The sequence below is a fragment of the Pterocles gutturalis genome, unplaced genomic scaffold (genome assembly GCF_000699245.1).
Source record: "Pterocles gutturalis isolate BGI_N339 unplaced genomic scaffold, ASM69924v1 scaffold1904, whole genome shotgun sequence".
NCBI classification, from domain to species: domain Eukaryota; kingdom Metazoa; phylum Chordata; class Aves; order Pterocliformes; family Pteroclidae; genus Pterocles; species Pterocles gutturalis.
The window spans coordinates 14343-37611 of NW_010135335.1; the positions used below are offsets into that span (position 1 = coordinate 14343).

Here is a 23269-nt window from a genome sequence, read left to right on the forward strand (position 1 = left end):
GGGTCAAATTTCACTCCCAATCTATCACTTCAGCTAATGACACTTAGCAGAATAAAATTATTTAAAACTGCCACAGTCATAGTGGAACAAAATGAGGGTTACACTGACAGTGTGCCAGGAACTTAGAGACTTTGTCCATCCCCACCCCCCCTTGAAAAAAATAAAATACATCTGACACATAAATTTTCAACACAGAAGTATGAGCTGAGAAATTAGAGGTATGACTGTACATTGCTCAGTCTTCAATAACCAGTAGGCTACACTCCCATTTAAGAGATCGGATCAGAGACAAAAGACAATATTTAGTTCCTTGTGTTGTGTTCAGATACTTTAAATAAAGTTTTATTGTGTTGCAAAATTTGTTCCATCTTTATTCCATCATATTTCTTAACTTCTGTAATGGCTGTCCTAAATGTTTAGATTTACTGAATTTAATTATATTGGTTTGTGTTCTTTAGAGTATATTTTCTTCCTACAATTTCAGGGAAAGATATTTACCTCAATGGAACCAGAATATGCTATCAATGATGTCTGCCTGTATCCAAATTCAGGTATGTTCTATGTTAATGTCTTATTAAGTTCAAAACAGAAAGTGGAAAGCTTTTGTAACCCAAGCTGTGGTCTTTTTTTTTGTTTTGTTTGTTTGGGTTTTTTTGGTTTTTTTTGTTTAGATGATGCAGATTAGGTCTACTTTCCTCCTTATGACAGGGCTAGGAAAAAATGGTTACTTGTCAGTCAGTGTCATTGTTTCCTCTGCATCTGTGTCAAATCGGAGCCTCTGCAGTTAGGAGCTGCTGCGCTGCCTGTTGGGTGGTTGACCTCTTTTACCCTTTCAAATATCTGAAGTGCTTAATTTCATAAGAATAGGAATTTTGGCCTTTTGTCTTGGCTAAGTCCCAGCTGAGTTAGAGCTTGCTTTCTAGAGCTAGGAGGAATCTCTTTACAGCAAGTTTGCAAATTTTTACAAGTGTTTACAACTATTTGATCTTTCCTCAGTTTAGATATAGCACTTACTGTGCCCTCCCTTAGATTGAATACTTTGGTTTTAAGTGTAGATTCCTCAGTGCACAGATTTGCATGCTTTTTGTGACTGTTTTCAAATTTGCTGCATACCATAATGTTATGTTTAGAGGTCGAAAGTGAGGGTCACTTTTAACCAAAGTTTCCAGATCCTACCCTGTGAGTAAAAATATTTTACAAAATGGTGGTTGTATGTGCACATGTGCTTTGGTTATACCTAAGACTGCAACTGCCCGTAGTTTTCCCTGCTTGATTTGGGTTGCTTAGTTCTTAACTAGTATGTGACACCTACTTCATTTTTAGAAAGCAGTACTGAAAAAGATAAAATAAAAATTAGAACCACTAGGATGGCACAGGACAAAATTCGTATTCCAGAGAATGCCTATGTTGCAAACTCTGCTACTATCTTTATTTTAGAGAGAGGTAGCAGTGAAGAGAGAGCGACTTGGACTTTGATTCATATTAGGAGCTCAAATTCAAGATTGTAGATAAGTTAATCTGAGATTTCTAACGAGTTAAAACTTGTCTTTTCTGCCAACCTTACTTAAGAATGTCTTTTTTTTTTTTTTTTTGGTAAGATAAGCACTTCAGTACTGATCCCTGCTGAGATGGTGGGCATTTTTGACCTTATGCAGCAGCAAAAGTATAATGGTCTGGAGGAGCTTGCTGATGAAAATATTAACTTGCTTCCATGCTGCTCAGGTTTAACCCTCTCTGAAACAGACTGGTGTTTCACTACTTAGGAATTGGGCTAGGTTTTTCTGAGCCCTCAAAAAGGCATCAAACCATTTTTATTTGTGTTCCATATATTTGTTTTTCCCAGACCAAAGTGCCAGAAATAATGCAAGTGAAGAATTGCAGCTTGCCAAAAGAGGGACTGTGGCATGGCATGTGCCCTGGTTGTATGTATGAGTTCATGTTGGGGTATTGGAGAATAACTGTGTGTAACAGTGCGCACTGTGAAACATGGAGGGAGACAAACCTGGTCTTGTCTCATCCATAGTGGCTACAGAGACAGGTCATTGGAGTAGATTATCTTTAGCATTTCATCCAGGTTTCAGCTTTGATGAGCTTGTTGATTTAATCCAAAAGAGAACTCAGGAGCGAATTAACATCCATGCAGCATTGATAATGAAGGGCTCATGACAGGGAGTGAAACAGAAGTAAGTTATTTGACAATGTAGAATCTTAGTGTAATTCATATTGGAAGGGAGCTCTGGGGGTCGTATATTTCCTGCTCAAAGCAGGGCCAGACTTGAAGTTACGTCCAACTTCAAAGTCTGATCATGTTGCTCAGGTCATATCCAGTCAAGTTTAAATATCTATGAGAATGGACATAACTCAGCTATGGACCCTCTGTAGCCTTGGCGGTATGTAAACATGCCTCAAGTGCTTTTGCAGAAATGATTTTCATGAGACTGCAGAAAGAATCTTGTAGCACAAAGAATCAAATGCACGTGGCTCCCTAATGGTGCTTATTGGACATTCCTGTTTCATGTGTCTGTGATCTAGATCTAGATCAGTAATCTAGATTGTGCATTCCAGTCCTGTGCCCCATGTCTCCTCCTTAAATCAGTTCGGCTTTTCTTACTGTCCTTTCTTCGACTGTGTCTGTAGGGTAGCGGGTTAATGTCTTTTGGTAAGAACTGTTGCAAGGTGAAAACTAGGTTGTATTTTGTAGTCATATGGAGATAGAGGGGGAAAAACTAGAATGTGAGAGACTTAAGGTAAGAGGTGGTGCATTGCATGTTTGTCATAAATACTGTTGCTCCAGAATTTAAGATGCTTAGGACCACCTCATGCTCATTCAGAATGTAAAGAATAATAACAACTGAGCATCTGAATATAAGAAAATACTTTCATTAATATGAGCTTGCAGTTGTGGAAAGCTGGAAATACAGTATCATTGAAGTACCAGTATGGCTATGGCTCAGTGGTCTCATTGGTGCCCCAGCATTCTCAGAGCACTGCTGGATGTTTGTGAAGCCAGCATGGCACAGGAAACCCAAGAGATCTTTGCCTAGCTTGTGTTTTAACATTTCATGTGAAACTGCTGCTCAGAAAGCCTGTACCCTAATCTCACCCTTATGGTCTTATGCTTAAAGCAGCTTTACAGTTCGTCATTGCAAGGAACAAAATACTTTCATATTTTATTGACTGATGTGGGTCAAAATTCAGAATTTGTTTCATAAGAAATACTTACATATTTTGTTTCAAATTGAAGAGAACAGTTTCAGAATGTCATGAACCAGAAGTCATTGAATCTACATTTAGAATGCTTTTGTTTTGGGAAAATTGATGTCTGGTATGTCTAGACATTTTACTTTTCCATTTTGTATTCATAATTTTATTACGACGGTTGTAATAATCAAGTCCTGTTTTAAAACTACAGAAGGTAGCTGCTACTTTATCTTAGTTGGAGTCCTTTTTTACATCAAAATGTCTGCTTCATATGCATTAATGAAGTAGTTTTGACACTGCATTGTCCCAATTATAAAAAAAAAAAGAATTGGAAGAGTGAAACATTTATGGTAAACTGTGGATCAGTATAATGTGAAATATTCTTTTTCAGTACTTTTGTGGGAGTTTTGTTGTAGTTGGCGTTTTTTTAATTAAATTATTTTACCCACCAGCTCCAGTATTACTACCTTTCACGGGAAGCAAACCCTGGTGTATCTTTGACCAAGCTACAAAATGACAAACTTAGATCTTTTATACTAGTTATGAATCTCTTGTCTCTGATCACACATGTACAGATTGGGGCTAGGGGAAAAAAAAGTTTACCACTGACTGAGTAGCCTTGACTCAGCTTCAATTAAATTGTAGAATATAAATGAAACTTAACAGCATCTCTAGTGTATAGAAGTCTGTGCCACATTTGTTTCAATTAAGTTAAAAATTTTCATTTTCTTAAAACTGCTTCTCCCATTTACTGCTGCTTCATACTCATGTTTTCATTCCTTTAAATTGATGATACTGTATTGCAGACCACTTTCCAAAGATAGTCTTATTAAAACCTCTTATCTGAAAAAAAGAGTTCTCATTTATTTCCCTTTTAAAGCGATCAAGCTGAAACAGTGAAAACGTGTGGAGTAGACTTCTCCTTTCACAAAGTTGTTCTTCTTTTTTTATTCTCTTATTTCCCCTGTAGTACATGCCCATGTACTGTTCTGAGGACTGTTTTTCCCTCCTTTCATTATTGGTGAAGACTCTCAAAGAGGAGGTTTTGCCTTTACTGTCATCTTTGAAGCACCTGCAGAGTTAATTTCTTTCCTTTTATCTCTAGTGATTCATATTCAGTCAGTGGAGAAATGCTTTGTCTCCTGAAATAGCAGTGACCATGCTGATATGTTAAGGGAGCCTGTAATCTGTATACTATACTATACTGTGTACATACAGTACGTTGTGTTTGTATATGTACGTACATACTATAATTTCTTGCTTTTTCTTAAATTTTCTAAAAACCTTTCCAGGTATTGTTTTTAGCCTCAGTTTGCTGACTGAGTTTTCACAAATTTCTTGCTTTGCTGGGAAAGTGAGCCCCCTTTTTTTCTGATGTTCTAAGTCCAGCTGCATTGTGCATTTTTAATGAAAGGATTAGGTAGGAAGGATTACTCCACCCATGTTAATTGCGTTCCTCTAGTTGGGTGTAAATTATATTTCTCTGCCCTCTGGGTGTGTAGTAATTGACCCAGTTATTCATAGCCTCGGTGGCGTATGTTACAGTACTTTTAGATCAGAATGTTATCTAACTTGATTGCTCTTTTCTTCTTCATATTCCATCTCTTGTATTACCTGGTGGTCAGCTAATTTGGAAAGACAAAACTGAGATAAACATAAAAGTATGTGCCAAGTGTCCTTATTACTTTCTCACGTAGAAGGAAAAGGAGAATATTTCTCATTTTGAACTTAAATGAAGTCTTGTGGCAGTTGGAGGTTTTCCATGGATTTTAATATTTCTACAGTAGTTTTTTATATTCAGAGTACTTGCAGCCCTTATTCACGGTGTTTCTTAGGTATAGTCATAGGTATTTCAAATTTTACATTTGTCCCGGTGGGCTAATATCACTAATATTACTGCATTGGAAGCCACAATGTTCTGTCTCTCATTTTGTGTTGACAAGCTACTGTTGTGCTGATTTCCCAAGATGAAATATGAAAAAAGGAACAAACCATGTTATGATTTATGGCTTTGTTTAGATTGTAGGTGTGTGTATAAAACAAAGCAAAACAAAAAACCAGAACACTATTGTATTAATAATAGAAGTTTATGCCCAAGGTTGGTTTTAAGTGGAATACCAACTGGATTTGTTCTAAACAGTATTATGGGACAAACTATTTAAATTTGTTATGAAAATTGGCAGCCTGCGGTTGTCAGGAGTTCATGTTGATTGAAGTGGTGTTGAACAGTTGTTAAGAAAGAGGACAAAAAGGAATGGTATGTAGGAAACAAAGCTTCATTAATTGTGCTGCTGCTAGACCTTTCTTTCCTTAGTATTTTATGCAACAATTATTGATGGGTCTAGCTGTTCCATTGCAGGCCAAGAATGTGTGCTATATGAACTACAGGTAGTGTGCTTTCACCCCTCCTCCCCTAACCCATGAAGGGTTCTTTTCCTACAAATGCTCAAGATTGCCATTCTACATTTTTGTGTGTGTGTGCCAGCAAATTTTCCTTTATTCCCATTTCTTTTCCTGGAAAGATATTTTAAGTCCTATGTACAAATCTACTTCATGTGAATTGAATGCCTCAAGCATGTATATTTTTTTTTAAAAAAAGGAGTGTTATCCTCTTGTGACCAATATTTTTAAATGTGGAAATCTCTTTTTAGGAATGCTAATGACTGCCAATGAAGCCCCTAAAATGAATATCTATTATATACCAGTAAGTAATACAAATTTTTGCTGATATTGCTCTTTTAAAACTCAGTTGTTTGGTGTCATTCAAGTATTCATGTTGGAAAACTACTTCTGTAAATTCACATCTACATTCTCTGACTTTTCATGATAAAATCAATTTAAGCTAACCATAATTTATTAATGTAACATACTGAATTACTAAAAAAACAACCTGTAATTTGTCTTTTGCTGCCAGTTCCAAAACTGGCTAGTAGCAGTAGGAAATTCAAGTGGAGCTTTGCTGGATAAAGTATTTTTTGATAGCTGATCAGAAAATAATTCCTAAATAGGGACTATATAGATTACTTTCAAGATAGTAATTTTGCTTTGGTGTGAAATATTTCATTACTGATGTGGTATATAGTGACATAGTCATGGCAGTAACTATTCTCTGTTCTGACAAAGAAATGTTGTTTGTCTCCAAGTATGGCTCTTGGCATTAGGTTCTGCTCCATGCCCTACTTGAATTGTAGCTTTTCTCTTGAGAAGCTCTTCAATTGAAAGACTTAACTGTAGTTAAACTGTATGTTATATCTCTGCAGGTTGGTTTTAAAGAGACTTAACAGCAAGCCTTCTGGTGTTAGGGAATGGTACAGAAAGCTACACCTGCATTTCACTCTTCTTCTGGTTTTGATTCTACAGTGCATTCACAAGAGGCTTTTTTGGCCTGGTAGGAGATAAATAGTAGGATATATATGTAAATATTACATGCAGTGTAGCTGACCAGACTCTAAAAATACATACACTTCATCTTAAGTATTTTTATTCACAATCCGGACAAACCATGAAATTTGTTCATTTTTAAATATATTTTTATCTGTTTTTTTTAAATCAGCCAAGAAGTCTTCATTCAGATAATCGATGTAAAATTAATTTTAATTTAATTTTCTTTAGTTTATTTCTGGATTGTCTAGCCCCATCCCTGTATGGTCTTGATTACATTTAAGGTAGAGATTCATAAGTTTACATTTTTCTTTGTGGGATAGACACTATATATCTGCTGTATATACCTTCCTAAACACAAGAGTATACCACTCTAAACAATTCTATAGTCTAGTTATATTTACTTTTATTATTAGATTTTTGCATTTAAATAAAGGTAAAATTTTATACATGAATTCTTTGTGTGTCATTTATGTCAGGTTGTAAATTAAATGTCAGATGTACATTAGTCTATTTCTCTAATTCAGCTCTAACCAACTTTTATGTTGTTAACTGGAGCTGTTCCATGCTTTGGATAACACAGGGTGAGGGAACAACAAATATTTTTATATTTAAGACAAAGTATTAGCTGTAGTTAGAAGCTAAACACTTTGCTTTTATTTACCTTGTCCTTTGTAAGGTTTAGGGAGTAGCTCTCCAAGCATTTTTTTACCTACTGACTTCTTAATTAACTGAGTGGGGAAGACAAACTCTCATATTTTCAAAGTCTTATGAATTTTTAACACTTGAATGGACTAGTTATTCAATTTAAGTAATTCAAATGGAAAAAGCATTGCTTCTGTCAGTAAGGGTAAGGTTCAGCTTCTCTCTGAAAGTTGTGCACTGAGATTTTTCTGTGCAGGTGTGCGTGATATATGAACTTTACAGCTATAGTACATTAGAGGTGCATATCAAACGTTGCCACTTAGCCAAAAAATTATTTCATTGTCTTGATTGTCACCAGCAATGAAAGTTTGTTAGAACTTCTTCTACTCAGTGTTATTTTGAGTATTCTTACATACATTGTAAATCAAAATGAAAAATACTTATTTTTTACTCTCTCAAAATCTCACTCGTAGATTCCTCTGTGAATATTGAATTCATTTCTGAAGTCAGATAATTTTTAGCTAAGAAATATAAGCACTCTATATTAGAACTCGGATAATACTTAACAGGCATTGTCGCAAACATGAATATTGACTAATACTATAGTATTTTTGCAGCATGCAAGCTATTCCAGTGAAAATTAACACAAATCTTTCCTTAAACCATCTTCCTTTGTCACTGTTCTCTAAGTGTTGCTGTCAGAATCTGCCTGAACTTGTTTGGATCATACCTTTTTATGGGTTTTACATTCACAGTGACACATGAGTATACAAATGAACCCAAATGATTAATGTTTGAGTTTGAAGGCTGCTGAAGATATCTTAAATACTGGCATGACTTTTTTTTTTTAGTCAACAATTTGTAGTTAATTTCAAAACATGGAATGCTTGTTCTAGACAATAGAGAAGTTAAAGGTAGTGAGAAGTTGTTACTTTGAAATAGAGATGGAAGTCTCACACTCGAGTAACTGGCTTTTTTACCTTGTCTGCCTTTTCACGGGCAAGACTGAAGGAGCTGGCACAGAGAGTGTTGTATAATTGAAGGGTTTCTTACTGCATTTCCTAAAAATCGAGCATGTAGCTCATTAAATGTGTTTTGATTGGCTGTTATTTTTTTTAATCTCCTTTTTAAATGAAGAATATATAAAATGGAGAAGTGGTGTCAGACTTCAGCTGCTCCAGGGCACTTGTTATTAAGGAAAACTCAATGTTATTAATGTGTTCATGTTACAGTTTTATTCCTTGATCTTTTGGGGTAGTTATTTGAGCTCAGAGATGCACACCTGTCCTTTGGTTTCTATGTCAGTAGATCATTAAGACACGGGTTTTTTCCATTGTTGGAACACTGAGTGATCTCCTTGCACAGGCAAAGATGAGTTTAGTTGCATGTGTCTTTGGAGCAAAACTTTAAAGAACTAGTGATTTACTGTATTATTTGATCTCTTTTCATAGTCTCATTTCCTGGCTTTTTTCAAGAACTGCGATACACTGTTTTCCCAATGAATAGCTTGATTTTATATTTATTTGTTTACTTTGTGATAGACATGAATGCTACTTAAAATGTGTCCTCTGTTTTTGAGATGTTGACAAGAACTGAATTAAAATTTTTGAATTCTACAACAGAATAAATGCCTGGGGTAAATGCTACTACTATAGAGGACAGTTCTGTTTCAGAGCTCTTTGAAGTACTTTTGTGTAAATAGAAGCCATTCGATTACCCTAGTCCCTCATTGCCCTGTACTGCTAGTCATTATTCTCTTTTTTTAAGTCTTCATTGGAACAGCTACAAGGAATTACCATGGCTGTGGTCAAGGAGGATACTTAAAATCTCAAATGTATGGTGCTGTGCTTTAGCCTTCTAGTTTACAACGTAAGAAAAAAAGTCTTCGGAAGAAGAGATGCACAGAAGTCAGAGTCTTACAGACCAGGAGTGCCTGTGTACGCAGATGGGTGCAGACAGCCCCAGCATCCTCTGTCCTTGATTGAAGTTGGCCAGACAGTGTAGGACTGTGCCCAGCCTAATATACCCAGCCTCTCAGCAGGTTTTATTAGTGTGGGCACAGTGCTGTGCTAACACAGCTACATGAGTTGTGAACTAGAGCTGGCTCGTGTCCGGCCAGCTTGGAGTACGGTCTGACTGAGCTCATGTCTGACTGAATTATCTGTGTACATGTGCCCATTCTCTCCATTGTTAATGCCAAAGCTAAATTTTCATTGCAAAACCAAAAAATGACTGTCTCTTGAACTTCAAGATTATAAAACAGTTGACAGTGGGTATCACAATATTGTCAGTAAATGAAATAGCATGCTTCAGCTTAAACAAGATAGGTGTGATATTTGAGAATAGGAATGCCTGAGAGAACTATGCTTTGCTTTAAAAAAAAGAAAAAATACCCCACAGTTGTTTCTTTTGTGAACAGAGCTGTTAGTAGAGGGAAAAGAAGGTGATTTTTGGTTTACTAGAAAGGACAGGCAGGTTTGGTTTTAAATGGCAAGAAGATGCCTTACGCAGGTACACAGTGAAGGGAGTAAGTAAAAGCCAAATTGAATCTGACCGTTAAACTGGAATGTTTGTTTTACATAGGTAACATCTTGAGTGGCTTAGCTTAGAGACTGTTTTTGTTTTATTTTGTTGGGCTTTAATGAGGGCAAGTGCTTCTGACTGGAATTGGGCTGTTTGCCAATAGTTTAATAGTTAACTTGCACTTTATGCAAACATTTGGAACCTACTTCTTGCCAGCTGGCTTCCTCTTATATCGCTTTGATGTATGCCTCGGGAAGGTTGAAATGAAAGTTGTGTGTGCCTTGGGATACTTTTCAGACTACTGACTCAGAAATGTAAGTTGAGTCAATAGTGCAACCATGTCCTGGCCAAAGAAGTGAAGAGAGGAAGAAGCTCCACTGACACATGGTGGTTGACTGACCTGTGGTCTGAGATGAGACAGATTCTCTTAATTGAGGCTGTCAGCTTCCATGACATATAATGTTCTCTTTTTCAGGTTGCACCTACATGTTAGCTCCTGGACGCTCTAGGTGGAAGGCAAGGGACATAGATGATGTTTATTTTGAGTGTTTACTACTGGTTACGTGAACATGTCTGATCTTAGCACAGACATTTCAAATCAGTCCTGTCTCCTTTATTGGATTTGAAACTTTCGGCTACATATGCATACTGAAACTGAAACTTACTCTATTCATTAGGCTCTTAAAAGAAGAGAGCAATTAAGCATGTAATTAATTGAGTGTAATATACTGTGTTCTGGATTTATTTTTTTTTACTTTCCTGCAGTCTTGGCAGAAAACTCCCTGTTGAGGCTAGAAGCAATGTACTTTTGGTATAGAGAAGATATTAAGCTCTTTAAGAAGAAATAAATACTGGAGCATCTCTGGCTTCTTTTCAGGTGGTTTTGGAAAATCATTTGATATCCTAGCACTCTCCTAGTTCAGGGTTGTTGGAGTTATAAACTGGAGATGTTTCAAGGGCAAGTATTTCTTGCCCACTCAATGATTCAGTTTCTCCAAGAGTATCTCTACAATGGGTCTGGTTTCTAATACAATACCAGCTTTGAATATGTGGATCTCTTTATTGCTAGAAATACTTATGTATTTTGTCCTCTTCAAATTGTGTGGCTTTTCGACTAAACCAACCATTTCTGGTACTTCTTTCCTTTCATACATGCTATTTGAAACTATTTAATTTCTGCCTTTTTTAGGTCCTCTATTTTTTCAATTACTCTTTATCACCATCTTTTTGTTTTGAATATGCCTCAATAATGCTCATTCTTAAAAAAAAAATCTTTTTTCCTTAGATTTAGAAAAAAAATTTAGAAAAAAGTTTTATAAAAAAAGGTTTTAGAAAAAACTATAGAAAAAGCTGCTTTTTCTTTAGTAGTTAACCTTGAAATTACATAATCGCAGTTTAAGGCACCAAATTCTACTAGTTTATGTGTTTTCATGTAATGCACTGGGTATTTGATGAAAAAAATCTGTAGAGGGAACTTGTACGAAGGAAATACAAGTGAAAGCAGTTTTTTAATACCTTAGTTCACCCCCTTTATTTCTTTCTTGATGCTGGTTCGGAACAGTTCTGGATTGTAAGTTAAGGATGAACGTGCTTTTGTTCGATTGTAGACTTCCAGGTTAGCTGCTCCTAAACCTACATGGGACTGAGTTGACTGAAGAGTTGTGTTCAGTTCACTCACAGACAGAAAAAGCATTTATCTGAAGGAGGTTAGTGTTTTCTGTCAGTCTGGTGACAGAGTGCTCTCCCTAGTTTTGTACAAGGAGTTAGGATCATCAGGTATCTATCATTACAGTCTGTCATTTTTCACCTTAAAAGATGGCGGGAGGCTTCTTGTGTGTGGCACACTCCACACTTACCTCTATGGTCATAGCCTTTCAGAACAATTTTATCACTCTAAGACTTCCTTTCATTATTCTGGGATCTACTAAGTGTCTTTTTTTCTCTCTTGAGCCTTTATATGGTGGGGCTACAATTAGAGAAAAACACCTCTCCGCACCTTGTACTTCATGCCCTTAAGACCAATGTTCTGTATAGTCAGCTGTCACTCAAATGGTTTCTGGGCACTGTTAAGAGTTACAGCAAGATCTTCTGAACTGACTTTTGGCTTCGGCATGATACAAGCTATGGTGCAAATGATGCAGGTTTTTTTATATTTGTGGCTGGCATTTTGACACTAATTGAACAGATTAGGACCAGCACGTGAGATTTTTATTTCTTTTAGGATGTTTTCAGGTATTCTGATTGCCAGTATTAGGTCATTCTGGAGTAATGCTGCCTCAACTGTCTTCTTGAAGATCGTATGACGAGGCTGTACTTTTTGGAAGGCATTTGTTTCATCTTCAATACAACCCTCACCTGAGAAGTTTTGTGGAAAGCAGCCATAAAACTGGATTGTGCTAAGAGGTTTTTTTTTCTATCCTGAAACAATATTTAGTGTAGAAAAATGTTTCATTACCTGGGAAAAAATGTTGTAAAATAAAAAGACAGTAGTTATGATGTAGAAAGGGAAATGTTGGTCTTAACCTTACTTTACTCATTTTGAGAACTGTGAAATGACTGGAAAACAGGGTTGTTATGAAGTAACATATTACAGTTGTGCTTTGGGTCTGCCAAGTGTTAATAGACACTTGAATGCATCTTTGGCCTTTAAGCTAATTCTGAATTTTGGTATATCAATCTTTTAGAACTGTGTTTTCCATCCAGAACGATCTAATCCTTTACACAGAAAATTGTGCAAGCAATATAAAAAGAATGTCTGGTGAATGATACATTACCTATCTCACAGTATTTACAAGCATAGGAAAAAAGTTGTTTATCTTCACAAACAGAAATGTGAGCTTCCTACTTTTAACCTAAACACTTCCAAACTGAAAAATAACCTGCTGGGCTTATTCCCAACAGAGGATATCCTCCATTTCCCATGCACTGGCTGAGAGACAGTGTACCGCTTATCACACATACATAGAAGGAAACATCAACGTGTGATAATCAGGAAACAATTTCTGATCTTCCTGTAAAACTAGTTTTAGGGGGTTTTTTTGTGCTGATAGATACTCTAGTGCAACATTATGTATAGATTGTGAAGGTATATGATCCTTGCCTACTGCTTTTGTGGATGTTAGGCAGCACTTCATTATTTTTTAAAAGATAGCAGCATGCTGACTGTTAAGTCCATACTTCCTTGGAGTTTGCATCATACTCTTCATAGAGCGAAGGAGAAAACTCTTAAAAGTAGAAATTTTGCTGAATTATATCAGATGATTGCTCTGCCAGTTGTTAGACTCACGTGTTTTTTGGTGTCATGACCGTTTCTTAAGAAGTTGGTAGTATGGGACCCTCTGTCTCGAGTTCCTATTTTAAGAAAACAGGGTTTGAGGGGGGGAGTGTGCTCCCCTTTTTAAGTCATAGAAAATTTAAGCCTTGAGGATCTGAAAGATACTTTTTATTTCTTCAGTTGCACTTGTGCCTTCTTTTCGGCCATCTCTTCTTCACCTTGTTTCTGAAAATTTAGAGATGTAGTTGCTCAGCTTCAGTCAGTGAAGAGAGAAGCAGTCACAGACAATGAAAAGACGTAGTTGCTGAAAGGAAGTTTTGTACTGTACTATGGTCTGTCAGCATGTAATAAGAATTAGTGTCTTTTTTAGCTTTTGGATCAGAAAAGGCAAAGCACATGAGAATTTTCTCTGTGGTAATGTCAACTAAGTATTTCATTATATTTGAAAGCAGAGGCAAGTGACTCTTGTGGCTTATCTATATTGTCATCTTCTGTGCTGTACTCAGTAGCAAACCAAATATATTGTGAGTTATGACTGTTTTATACAAAAATAGTAACAAAGGTGTGAGGATTTAAGATTTCTATCACACAAACCTGAGAGATAAAACTATCAAATATCTGAAAGCTTTCAAATATATGTGATATGCTGGATTCAGCTGTTATTCGCTGTTACCTTTGTATCTGTAGCATCCCTCAAATTTCCCTAAAATGCAGGTCGTGCTCTGAACTCAAGTACAGTAAGTTTTGTTTTCATGACTGTAAAGATATGTATGCTGTAACATTCCTTGGCATCTGGCTTGTACTGTAAGAGCCCTGTTGTTCCTGGCCACTTAAAAGCACAAGAAGCAAGTCCCCACCCAGTGTGACAGTCGGGAATTTTCCTGTCCCATCAGAGAGATGGAGAAGGGGACTTTTGCATTTCTGGCTTGTTCTTGGTTCTTACTTGTTGATTTAGATTGCGTCGGAGGTTATTACATACGTACTGAAATCAATGCACATGTTAATGTCGTCTCAGGTAGTAGTGGAAGTTTGTCCATTGATGACCCATGCCCTTAGTATTGCAATGAGTGCTATTATGTTTTGAGAAACAGATTTCTGACCATGTTGGAACAGGTAGAAGCTGTGCAGAAGTTCTCTCCTTGTGTAAGAAAAAAGGCCAAGGCAGTTATGATGTCTCCCATTTGCCGTTGCCTTGCCTGTCCCCTCTGTGGTCACAATTGTAAATGCAGGGAGAGAGCTTTATGAGGCATTTATTCTTCAAATAGTATCGTAATAGGATGGATGGTTTTTTGTTGGAGTTCATATAAAATGTGGAGGTGTTGTGTTTGTGAGGAGGGATGTGCTGGTTCAGTGACGTTGAGTGACTGAACAGTAAATTGGCTTCATGAAGCGTCTCACAAATACCAGAACCTATGCACGGGAATTGGTAAGAGCACGTAGTCAGATGTGGTAGGAAACGGGAGGTGTAGATGGCCAAAGTAAAACGTTGTTTCTGCCTTTTATCATCAGCAAAGCATTAAAGCAGCTGATCCTACCTGATCTACACCTTTTTTTTTTTTCATGGATAAAGAAACAGAACATCAGATGTTCACAGGTAAAAAAAATCCTATGAAGTGAGTCTCAGCTGAATTTATTGCACAGTATTTAAGTAACTGACCTGAGTGCCTCTATTATTACAGCAGATACACTATAGAAGCTGCTATATTAGAACAAGAACCGACTTTTGTGAACTTTTAATTTGTTTCCAGCTGATACCTATGGGAAAGTGCTTGAATCAGGTCATGCTTGTAATGCATGCTTTGAGAAGCCTGTCTCTTCTATCTGTTGAGCTTCATTTGATTAGATTATAAAGTAATGTGTTCTTGTACTTCAAGTTTCTATCTATTTTTCTGGCCTCAGATCATCTCTGCTCCAATTGTCTAAAGACCTAAAAAGTGTAGGGAGTCTGGTAGATAAAAAGATCCATAGCAATAGTGACCAGTTTTATCTTTTATGTATGTCAGCTTGTCAGAACACGATAGGGATAGTGGTGAAAGCATCAGACTCCTTACTCTTAATGCCATGGCTGGTAAGTGACAGATAATTTCTGAGAAGTGTCCCTTTTTCTTCCTTTCTTGTGAGGAAGAGAACTATTCTGCTAATCTTATTTACAGTTTTAAGGAGTAACTTTCTTTGCGGAAAAATTTGCTGTTCCTACCTCAGAGGATATTTTTTTCCCAAAATTAGGAGCAACAGGATTGTTGCTTCCTTCAAATGAAGATGGCTTCACCAAGAAGACACTTGCAGTGAGAGCAGACCTGCGACTGCTTAGCTGACTGTAATACCTTGTCAGGCCAGAGAAGATGAGCTTTAAAAAAACAAAAAAATAAAACAACCCACCACTATAAAGCCAAAGTGTTTAGGATTACAAAAAGAAGTACTTACTATCTGATAACTACCAGGGCAGAAAGATTTAGTATCTCATTCCTAGAAGATGTGGGCAAGTTCCTGCAGCAGTTTTTATTTAACACTGGAAAGATCTTAAAAGCAACATTTCCTTTAACATGCTCTCTAAGGAGTAAAACCTCCAAATTGTTGATTTGGCAGCTTCCATAGCATAGTGAAAGGTAGGAAAACCAACTTCTCTCATATTAATGAATCTGCCAAAAATGTCTGGATGTGCTGGAGTTAGGATGAAAGAAAGAGCCAATTCTTTGTATAGTTCAGTGAAGTTTATGAGTGTGTGGGCTTAAAACCAAATGCAATGCTGTTTTCAGTGGTATGCTGAAAAGGAAAAATGTGCTATTCAGTCTCTTGGTCATAGCTGTACTCCAGTGAGCTACTTGATGCCTGTGGAAGTTCATTTACCATAAAAGCATCAAATCTACACCATATAATGTAGGGTGAATGAAAGCGTGAAATTCTGAAAAAATAAAATATATAGGAGATTTGTTTGGAGTTTATACACAAACCCCATTTAATTTAGAGAATTAAAGCATTTTATTCAGTACATTAAATGGGTTAACTCATGAGGGCACAACTGGACTGTAAAGGGTTCATAGAGAGAAAGTAGATTAGAAAGGAATGGCAAAATAAAATTCAGCATCACAAATTGTTTGGAGCATGCTGGTTGCTAAGGGACATGCAGTGTATATGGAAACATAGTAGATAGAAACATAACAAGGTAACCTGTTCCCAAGGCTCCTTTCTAACACAAGCTAATCTGCTGGGCTCTCTGAAGTTCTTGGGCTGGGTATGACTGAAGCTGAAAAACATAGAAACAAGAAGGGAGAGCTGCAGCTTTTCATGTCTACAAGCTAGAAACCTAATCCATCTGTTTTTTGAGAGTTGGCATTTGCAGTTGATGTAACCTTGACTGTTAATGAGGTACAACAAGGTGTTTTTTTCTTCTCTTGCCCTTTCAATGCATATAGATGGAAACTTTTCAAAGTTATTACATATTGAGATCTGTCTAATTCTTAAAATTAGAGAACAAAACATTGAAAACAGTACTCTTAAAATGAATAGTAATTAATTACTCATGTAATTGCATTAATTAAACCTGGCTATGCAATTAGGGAGCTAATTATGTTTAAAACGCAATTGCACATTTCAATCACTGCCCACACCCTGGGGATCACCCAATTTTTTTCTCCTCCCTCATTAGACCTTCTGTAATCTTCTTCTGTTGAACGGCATGATTGAAGCTGAGAATATGTATGTAGAGATGTGCATCTTCTTTCTCCAGCAAATGTGTCCTGTTAAAAGTTTAAAATGCATTTTATTGTGCCATATTACAAAAAAAACACCAAAATTAAGATTTTTTTAAAAATTATTATTATTGTTGTCTCCTCCAAATAATTATTTTTGTCTCCTACAGGTAAATATGTATGTGAAGTCGTTGAGTTGTATGTATAAAATATATTTAAAGAAATTATAATCTAGAAAATAATCTCTCTTAAAGTACTTTAAGTTTGGATTGTTTTGTTTTGTTTTTTAAATGGGAACAGGGGAATGGAGGAGCTTCCTTGGATCATGGAGTCCAGTCCCATTTTATCACAGGCAATCAGATTGTTTAATCTTTTCTGGGAATATGTCAGATTTCATCTGAAAACTAGATGTTTGTTTCTTCCTCATTATCTCCATTAAAGGCTTTTCAGGAGTCATAGTCCTCTGATGCTTCGCTAACTTTTCTAATTTCCAGTGTCACTATGATAACTTTGCATGTATTTATGCTTGTACAAGCATTGCTGTTTCAGAAATCACCCTAGCAGCCTTTCACTGTACCTGCTACAGTTTGCATTCATGTATGCTGAACATTATTGCCTGGAGTTGTACAAGATGTACACAGAGTCATTATTCCTATCTTATACTAATACAATGGCCTTTTTGTTGTCTTGTGATCAGATAGTATAACTTTTTCGTATTCTGTTCTTTACAGCTGCTGGTGACTGGCTGTACATTTAATCCAATTTCCATCATCTTAGTTTTCAAGGTAGATTTTTTTCCCTGAGAGATTTTGACCCTTCTTTTGTGACAGTTGGTCATCAGCAGATTTTACTGACATTTTCCTACTATATGTGGCAGTCATTTCTGAAAATATTTAATAGAATAGTCCTTGGAGCTTCACTTTTAACCTCCGTTCTGTGCCCCTTTTAGCATAAACTGTTTCTCGTTAGTCAATTCCTAATCTTGCCTTACAGTTATTAAAATTCTTATCTCAGTAATTTTACACAATACACTGTACCCAAACTTTAATTCTGAAATACATTATGAAAGAGCAGTGATATGATGTATTTTCATACTTATTTATATTTAACTGTATTACTGTGATATGGCATGATACAGCATTGCAGTGTTAATTTCTCAGAACTCTGGAGTTTCTGTAAACTGCATGTTGCTGTCCTGTACGGCTGCAGCAGCTAATACTTCTGCTTTCCAAAGTCTATGGAAGTGTTTTGTTGAATGATGTCCACATACATTATTAGTCTTCCAGAGGGAATTCAGGCAGTGTAAACTTCACAAATTCTGGTTCATTGTTTTCAAATCTGATTTGTGCTGTGAACATTTTGCATGTTTTTCATTGCTAAAATAAATCAATGAAGGTTGTGAGGAGTTTCTGCTCCTTGAGTCTTAATATATTTTGACATCTGATTTACAGCTGAAGAGTTTATCACTGCCTTGTATGAAATCTTCCAGGCACTTGCTATTTAACATCCTGAAAAATAGATTTTGGAACCTGTTTTCACTCCCTGATTAGAAAAGAGCAACTGTTCAGTTCACTTGTGTAGAATTGGTCCTTGAAACCTTCAAAGGGATACTTAACAATACTCATCTGTGTGTGCGTTCAAAGTCGTTTAATTTAAATCTTGTGACATCTGACTCGGGAAGCTGCTGTGCATCCTGGGCTTCTTTTAAGTTGTTGAGCATATTTAATACTAGTTAGGATTAGACCCAGTTTTTCTGTGGCTTTAAGGGGTCTGTAGAGCCAGCTGTCAGATTGTTGAGTGGCATTTAAAAGTGTACAAGTGCTGTCTGGTGTTCCAGATTAAAGATAAGGAACATCTGCTGTGGGTTGGGAATAATACCTACTCTGTCCTAGGGTTCATTAATTTCAGGGGAATTACAGACCAATGACAGGATGATATTTTCTACAGAAATGCTCAGGAATTAGGCATGGCTATAAGTACAGGCTATTGCAGAGCTGTACCACTATAAGACTATTAAGTTAAACATCTTGTAAAACAGAATACAAAGAACTGTGCTTTGTGAAGTTATTTAACGATATTTTAAAAATATTCTTCTGTCAATATTTTTATCTTCCTTTTCTTGAACAGTTTGGCCGTACACTTAGATAAGGTAGAATCGCGTGCTCCCAATCTAAACTGACAGGTATATTGATTAGCCTACCCAAACTCCACAGCTTTGTGGCTGTTTCATTGCTTTTGGCGGGGACTGCTGCCCAGGCTGAGGCGGTGCCAGTGCTGGGTGGCAGGAGCTCCGAGCGGTCCCGCCTGTGCTGCTGCGCAGCCATGGGTGCAGAAACCCCTGAACTGGGGAGGGCAGACAGCTGTCACCTACCTGCCTCTGCCTCGGCAGCCCACTGCAGACCAGTCCTCTGAACGGTGGCACTTGTACCTGGGCACAGGGATGGCAGAGCCCGCCGTTTCAGAGTGCTGTCAGCACCATCCGGGCATGTCTGTTGGTTGACAGTGGATGGCGGAGGAGCATTAAACTGCAGTTAAAATGCAGTGGCAATTAAATTCTGTGAAGAATTAGTACTGCAAGAGAAAGACATTTCTTGTTTATGTTTTTGTCTTTGTGGCTGGTATTGTTTGCCTCTTCTATTTTTAAATTTCTTCCTAGGCTTTAAAAAAAAAAAAGATTCCATTTTAATATACAAAGCAAAGCTCCTAAGGTGTCCTAGAATACGTAGGCAAGTGGTTTTTGTAGGGTGGGAGAGAGGGAAATAAGGCAATAAAACATACACAAACATCTCTGTGGGATTTTCCTTCTTATCAGTTAACATGTGAAATTTGAATAATGGTTGGACTTTCTATTTTTTCCTGGTATTCTGCCACTGCTTTTTTTTTCCGTTAATTATCTTGTTCCCCCTGCCTCTGCCCCTTGTTTTCTCTATGGATCTGATCATCCAACTAACTCCGCAGGTTGTCAGGAATAATTGTGTCTTTTGGCTTTGTGTTTCATGGCACAAATAATGTGCCCTGAAAGGTTTTACTCTCAATATTGGGTTTTGAGTACAGGGATACTTGGAACAGTGAGTGGAGCTACAGCTGAAGAGCAGATAACTACTTTCCCTTACTTGTGAGCCTTCTGCTTTAGTTACTTGTTGAAAGGTTTACACCAGTCAGGATCCCTCTGGGGGATTACCCCAACTGGTTGGAGTGGCCTGAGCTCTAATGAGTAACATGCACGTTGTAAGGCTTAAGCAGATAGTGTCATAGACATGGAAATGATGAAAAAGGTTTATTGAAGTGACAGAGATCTTTACATGATGAGTCAGCAAGATGGAATGAAAGGGAAGATTTTATTTAATGGGAATGGATGTGAGTCAAGGATTCTCTAATCTCATTTCTAGTAATCTTCAACAGAGAAACTTCTACTTAAATTTTATTAGAAGAGAAGTTTTGTTTAGTTAGTAACCAATTTGTTTTTTATAAGAAGGACAAATGGCTTCATCCCAAACAAAGCTATAGGTAAATTTTAGAGAAGATTCCTTCACCCCAGTCATGCTTTGATGATCTGGTAATGAAGCACAGATAGCTGATTTCTTGAATGGCATGAAAACCAGTGGTACATCTAACATATCTAGGCTGCTTTCTTGTTAGTATAAAAGTGTGGCATTTAGATATGAAAAAGTGGGTTTGGGGAAAATAACTGAAAAATTTAAAATCTGGATGGAGACAAGAGGGAGACAAAAGCTTTTGCAATGTTGGCAAGAAATTAATCCAAATGTTACATAGTGTTTAAGCTGAGTATTACTGGAGCAGACACAAGGATTTGGTTAATTCATTAAGTAGGTAATGTCTTTCCTGTTAGTGACATCTTAGGTCTTTCCTTGGAAGCTCTTACTAATTGGAATAAAATACGCAGAACTGTAAAAAAAAGTACAACTTTTTATTTGGCGTCTTAGAGTTCTCAGCCCTGAAATCTTGTGAAGATAAATCATATTTCATCAAGAGACAACAGTGGTCTAGAATACAATATTATTGTGTGGAATGCTACAGTCTAGAATATTAGTAGAGTAGTATGGTCTGGAATACACTTTTACAATTTTTTGTGTATAATTGTCTTCAAAAGAAGACTTTTGAATGAGTAGTAACACACTTCTTTTTAAAGGAACAGCATTATCTCATACTGTTACTACACTATCATGTTAAAACAAACTATATGTATTTTATATATATAAAATAATTTCTACTTGTTTCCATAATCAAACAGGATCTTAAATGTTGTTGAATCACAACCATTCTTATAGTCTTGTTGGCTGTGGAGTTTTTAATGTCAATTTTTAGCAAACAAATCAGAAGCCTCATTGAAGTCCCACTCTAGGAGTTAACTGTCCACCTTATTGTTCTCAAATGTCAGCTGATTTGCTCTAGAGAGAAAAATGTAGTGTTAGATTTTTCCATTCAGCTAACTCACCTACTAAAATAATAGTACTGGAACAGTTGAGTATGGCTACATGCATCAGGATAGAGAGGAATTTCAATCAGAACAGCAGGAGGGAAAAGTGAAGGGATCTAATTGTTAACTTGGGAAATTGGAGGAAGCTTATATGGAAAAGGACATTGATAGTGCAACATAATATTATTCAAATAAATCCTTTGCATCATGGTGGAAATATGCAAGTTTTTTAATATTTTCCATTTTCTGTTCATACAGTCTGGGTTTATCCTTGAATAAAAATACATGAAATATACCTGTGGTGTTTTAATTAAAATAAATAGGGCACAATAGGTTTTACCGTGATTGTGTAGTGAACCTAACGAGTTCAAGATCCAACAGTGCTTTACAAATTAGTTACTATCTAGTGCCACCAGTTCATAATTTTATCTATAACGTTTGGCTCTGAGCTTTTAATAAATTAATCAATCAGACTGGGACCACTTGAAACAGTTAAATTTGAAACAGCTAGATAGTTGGTCTCAAATAAATGGACTAAATTAATATAACACATAATCTATAGTACTTCGTAGTGGTAATGCAAGTGGTGGGTTTAATTGTGTTCTCTAACTGCTGTTACTTTTAAGGTCTCTGATTTCAGAGGAATTAATTTGTTATTCCATTACAGCACAGTAGTCAAGAGCCTAACGGTAGCTTTTTTCTGTAAGAGTATATGATGTTGTAGCTTTCTGTAATATCCACAGGTTTTAGGACCTGCCCCAAAATGGTGTTCCTTCTTGGACAACTTGACTGAAGAACTGGAAGAGAATCCAGAGAGCACAGTTTATGATGATTACAAATTCGTTACCAGAAAAGACCTTGAAAATTTAGGTAAAACAGTTGAATATCCTCTTGAGCTGACTTCTTTGTTCAGTTTTTGATCATTTACACATGTAAGTTTTGTCATTCGGAAACACTGGCGGTAGTTTCCTCCAGTCTTCTTGGTTATTAATATACCAGACTGATGGCTTTATGTTCTTTGGTTCCCAACCAGTGCAACCCTAGATATTTGTGTTTCTCAGATTTTTATTCCAAGAAGATGATTGATATTTGCTGATTTAATGTCTAGGAATCTGTAGTCTGTGCTTTCAAACACTAAATGGAAGGCAAAGGAAGAGAAGTTGGTTTAGTTTTCAAAATATTTTTGAGGTGCTCAAATAGTGTGTTGGAACTTACAGCAAAATCTGCCAAAGGCTACACTATTTGAATGTAGTAATTTCCAGAAAATACAAATAATTCTAGGGCTAATAGAAACACAATTTCAAGGAATTGGAATGCTGAAAATAATATAGCAGAGAGGGTAAGCAAGCTTCTCCCAAAGTAGTTAGTCCTTTTTCTGTCTGTTATGTGTTTTGACTGCAATGTTTTGCTCCAGTTTAATTAATTTACCTCTGAATATGGGAGTTGGATTTGACCTGGCAGGCCATACAAGGAGGAGGTCATCCAAAGCACCTGTATATTCAGCGTTAGAGTTCTAGAGTAGATGGCCTGAATGTAGCCCACAGACCCCTATCACACTTGTAAGGGAATAAGGCAGTGTAGTCCTACCTATGCGGAGACTGGACTGGGAATGCTTATGCTGCTTTAAATTCACTAGAACTTAGTCAAATTCATTTCCTCATAAACATAAGATTTAAAATGAAGAACCAGATTAGGGGATGTTTTGTATTTCACATGTCAGGGTTTCCTTGTATTACTAACCATTAGCTGGAATACTCTCATTTTGGAATACTGTTTCCTGGAAACAGTTAAAAAAATTTTTAGAGACAGCTTTGCTTTCTGAAATGTACAGTGGTTTCTCGCTTCTGCCATTTAGTTGCAGAAGTTTGTTCATTCTTAATTTCTAGAGATTTGGGGTCTGTAGAGGATACCTTGCTATAAAAAGCTTTTCCTTTTTTCAGTCTTGGAATTTTGTGAAATACATGGAAGGAAAATCAGAGAACTCTTAAGTATTTTCATTCTTACTTAGGATAGGGCCTAGGGTGACAGTTTTATGACCTGATGTGGTACTGTATTTTTTTCAACATGTTGATTCTTCAAAGATAGTGACCCAAGGCAAAACTCTTTAATTAAAAACAT

At 36.6% G+C, this 23269-nt stretch overlaps 1 protein-coding gene across 1 annotated transcript in view; it reads left to right on the forward strand.

The window, feature by feature from the left end:
- The window catches only part of NOL10 (nucleolar protein 10), a 49946-nt gene that overhangs the window by 13943 nt on the left and 12734 nt on the right, over positions 1-23269 (forward strand). The window contains exons 11-13 of the mRNA XM_010081829.1: positions 485-551; positions 5853-5905; positions 21895-22021. Coding sequence (XP_010080131.1) covers positions 485-551; positions 5853-5905; positions 21895-22021 — 247 coding nt within the window. The remainder of the gene's footprint in view (positions 1-484; positions 552-5852; positions 5906-21894; positions 22022-23269) is intronic.